Source organism: Apis dorsata, unplaced genomic scaffold (genome assembly GCF_000469605.1).
Source record: "Apis dorsata unplaced genomic scaffold, Apis dorsata 1.3 scaffold_344, whole genome shotgun sequence".
Taxonomy (NCBI): Eukaryota; Metazoa; Arthropoda; class Insecta; order Hymenoptera; family Apidae; genus Apis; species Apis dorsata.
This window is the reverse complement of record NW_006263611.1, coordinates 217,707-221,855: the sequence shown is the minus strand read 5'-3', so window position 1 is coordinate 221,855 and position 4,149 is coordinate 217,707. Positions and strand designations below refer to the sequence as shown.

At 33.7% G+C, this 4,149-nt stretch overlaps 1 protein-coding gene across 1 annotated transcript in view; it reads left to right on the top strand.

Annotated features, from left to right (window-relative positions):
- Positions 1–3,758: 3,758 nt before the first annotated feature.
- The window catches only part of LOC102674266 (muscle calcium channel subunit alpha-1), a 27,564-nt gene continuing 27,173 nt past the window's right edge, over positions 3,759–4,149 (top strand). Inside the window, exon 1 of the mRNA XM_031511718.1 lies at positions 3,759–3,815. Within this exon, the coding sequence (XP_031367578.1) occupies positions 3,759–3,815 (57 nt within the window). The remainder of the gene's footprint in view (positions 3,816–4,149) is intronic.

The window sequence follows — 4,149 nt, the reverse complement described above, 5'->3', positions numbered from 1 at the left end:
CAAATTTTATTTCCTTCGTTCGAATTAATGTATCTCGAATGAAAAAGGCGTTAAGGAACGATTGAATTAGTAATATATATAAGATGAGACAAGTATTTAGAGTGATTGTATATGTATAATATATATTCATCAGGAGCAAAATTATTATACAGCGAGAATAATGGTATATTATTATGTGTAATTATATAAAATATCCTATATATTATATATATAATATAATGTATATTATATATAATTTAAATAATTGTAATTTAAATATATAATGTAATTATATATATTATATATATAATGTATAGGATGTTGCAGAGATTATTAATATAATAGCGATGGAAAACGGTGTGAAGTTGGTTACGAATTGGTAAAAGTGTAATCGAGATAGATGACGCTGTTATGGTGGATTTATCGTGTATACGAACTACTGAGTTGCTTGCTATCGAGCGTACGTTTGTCCGAGCCGGCAAGGGCATCATCCACTTGGGGCGCGGAATGGAAAAGGGAGAGGGCGAATCATCGATGTGTCACAAGTGTCTCTTTCGAGGAAGAAGCGTCAATTCTGCAGATTCGATGTTTGGATATCATCCCAAATGCACTCGACTCTGTGACCTAGGGTATCAACTATTTTTAAAGCTTTTTTTTTTTTTTTTTTTTTCATTCGTGCTAAGCTTTGGCGACAAACACGTCAAACGGGGATAACATAAGTGAGCGGGACGCGTTAACGAATCGAGCTTATGCTCTTCTTTCAAACGAAAAGAGATGAGACGATAGAGTTCGATGAGCTTCACGTGTAAGAGTAAAAATATCTCGAGTACGGTTTTGAGAAGAAACGAAATTAATCACGGATCACGGTGGCTATAGTGATATTCGATTTTGAACACTTTTGATTGTATTGTCGCGTACTCGTAATTTACAGTTTTAAGCGAGTTTCCGAATCAAGCGATGTTTTTATATATACATATATAGCGATTCGAACGATAATTTGGCTAGCAGAGTTGAGCATTGACCCCATTTGAACAAGTAAACTAGTTAAAAATTTCGAATAAAGTTGATTTAAATAATTACTTGTTAAAATGCTCGAATAACATTTATTCGTATGTAAAGCTTATAAATCTCGGCCATTACAATTATTCGCGATTATTATTATATTTCGAACGATCGAAATTATCGAAGTAAACTTTGCTCGTAAACTTCAACTATTAAATTTTGCTCTCATCACTGTGCCACCAAGTTTTGGACAAAATTTGATCGAGCTTGCATTTCATATGCACGTGTTGCGTCGCGTCAACAAACCCGTCGATTTTTTGCACGACTTACTATTTCGAAATGGATTCGATATATCGATATCTTAAATCGATCGATAACGATTCAAAATCATCTCGATATTTCGATCGTTCTTCATTCTCGATTACTCGGGTCGGTTTATCAAGTGTACGCGTATTACGAATACGGTGGGAACGACAAGGATAAAAAAGAGAAAGAACGACAGAAACAGAATGGAGGTTTATTTCACGAGCGATCGGTTCTCTTTCACCAAGCTGAGAGAAAGAGAGAGAGAGAGAGAGAGAGAGAGACTTGGCGATGCTGAAATATTGATATCAGCCTGGAAAACTGGGCTCGAGTTAACGGACAATAGAATTATATACGTGGGTCGCATTGTGCCGGAAACGATGCTCCTCCATCTTTCCCCTTCATCCTTTTCCCTCCTCCATATTTTATAAATTCTCTCTTCCTAGTATGTTTTCCTAATTTTTTTTCCATCCAATATTTCTCCACCAATCTTTTCGAGTTGACATGTTTTCTACGATGCATAGTATTTTCCCCCCCCCCCCCTTTCTCTTTCCCTCGCTGCCAAAATTCGTTTCAATGAGTTACGTAAACATTCGCCACGAATCCCGCAATCGTTCATACGAAACGTGTCAACGTAATTCGATACCTGACGCTATGGAATACATAAAATGACACCGCCATGACAGATTGCAGCGCCACCGTGCTTTCTTTTTAAATCGTCGCTCTCTACGTATCTTACCTTGTTCCTCGAAATTTTCTTTCCAATGGAAAGCCAAGTAAGATCGAGCGCACGAATTCTTTATTGTCGGTGATCCAAACATCGAACAAATTCTCGATTCGATTACTGGATTAACAAGGCGAGCTCGATCGTCTTATTTCGTAATTCGTAATATCTAGAAACGAGTGAAAAACTCGATAATACTTATTGTTATTATACATCGATTATCGCTCGCGTTTAACTCGATTTTATGGCGCGTCGCGTGTTGGTGGACGGCGATCTGGCGCGGGATTGGACGGAAGGAGGAACGGAACGAAAGAAGAGGAGTATATTCGAATATGACTTGGAAGGAGAGAAAGAACGAGGATCGAACGCGTGCCAGGAGGTAAACGGGTAAACGGGTAAGCGGCCCAGCTTGCTCGATGCTTCCGTGGGAGCAAAGTGGTGGACTAAATTTAACTCGTTAGCCAGTAGTCTGTGACTGTCTTACGAACGAGCGTGTCTTTATATCCATTTGACACGAGGAAACTTTGTTAACGTTGATCGAAAACTTGTAAAAGCGAAAATAAGTGAAAGGAATAAATCTTCTAGGATCTTTTTTGGATATATTTAACGTTAAATTAATTAAAGAAACAACATTTTATCAACTCGTTTATCTCTAATCTTTCCGATAAATAATATTATCGATAAATAATATTATGTTAATAAATTTTTTCTTCTCGTAACGTTTATTTTATTATTATTCATGTTGTTAGGAATTTAGATATTAGATATGTTTTTCTTTTCAATCGAACAAAAGAAGTTGAAACATCAGACGAAATCAGGTGTTTTCTTTATGTAAGCAATGAAAATAAAAAATTGCACGATCCATAAAAAAATACATTTTAGAATATCTTATGTAAATGAATTTAATTTTTTTTTAAATTTATGGTTGTAGTTACGTAATATGTATTTATTTTCTCGTTTAATGTACTTTTAATAAGAATTGTAACAAAAATAAGATTACGATAAGGTAATTACGAAGATTAATTATGCGTATAAAACGAAAAGCGAATACGAATATTATGATACACTTGTTTCACAAATACTTGGACTTTTGCGTAATTGTTAAAAAAAAAGAAACATTTTAAAATGTAATTTTTTTTTAAATTTATGGTTGTAGGTTTATTGCATAGTTTATTGCATGGTTTATTGCATGTTTATAATATACATTAGAGGAGAAAAATAAGGTTAGGTTATTATTCATGTAAAACGAAAGGCGATTTTCATCGCGAATAAGAGAATATTTGCAATATAAATGGATAATACACTTGTTTAGGAAATACTTGGATACGTTTTGAAAAAAACATTTTTAAAATATAATTTTTTTTAAAATTTATGATTATACTTTATTGTATGTTTATTTTTATTATTATTTATTATTATCGTCTAATGTATATTTAGTTAGAATTGTACGAAAAATAAGGTTAGGTTATTGTTCGTCTAAAACGAAAGGCGATTTTCATCGCGAATATGAATATTTGTAAATATAAATGGGTGATATACTTGTTTAAGAAATACTTGGATACGTTTTGAAAAAAACATTTTTAAAATGTAATTTATTTAAAATTTATAATTGTAGTAAATATAATGTATGTTTATTCCTCGTTTAATATTTAATAATGATTGTAAGAAAAATAAGGTAATTACGAAAATTAATTATGCGTGTAAAAGGTGCATTTTCATCGCCAATACGAATATTTGCGATATATACTGGATGATACACTTGTTTAGGCATTTTGAATTGCGTAGCGTGTCAAAATTAGCTTCTCAAGTAATTTTCGTGGAAAGGCGGAACAATCGATTTCCCGAAAAATACATCACGTATATCTTTACTTGGCTATCGCTTTACGAACGATCGATATTCGAAGTTATATTCGAAATTTCCTTGTTTGAATTAAATAAATTTGATCATCGCGTGAGCGAGAAAAGTGCGATAGATTCAGGTTTAAACGAGGCAATAGTAGATCGTCATTCACTCCACATCCAACGATTTCGTCCACGAGTTCACGAGAAACGAGAAACTCGTTCGTGGATAGAGCTTTCTAGTATTCAAGCCCGCTAAATATAGCACGAGTCCACTGTCAAATCCCAGATTCCCAAACTTG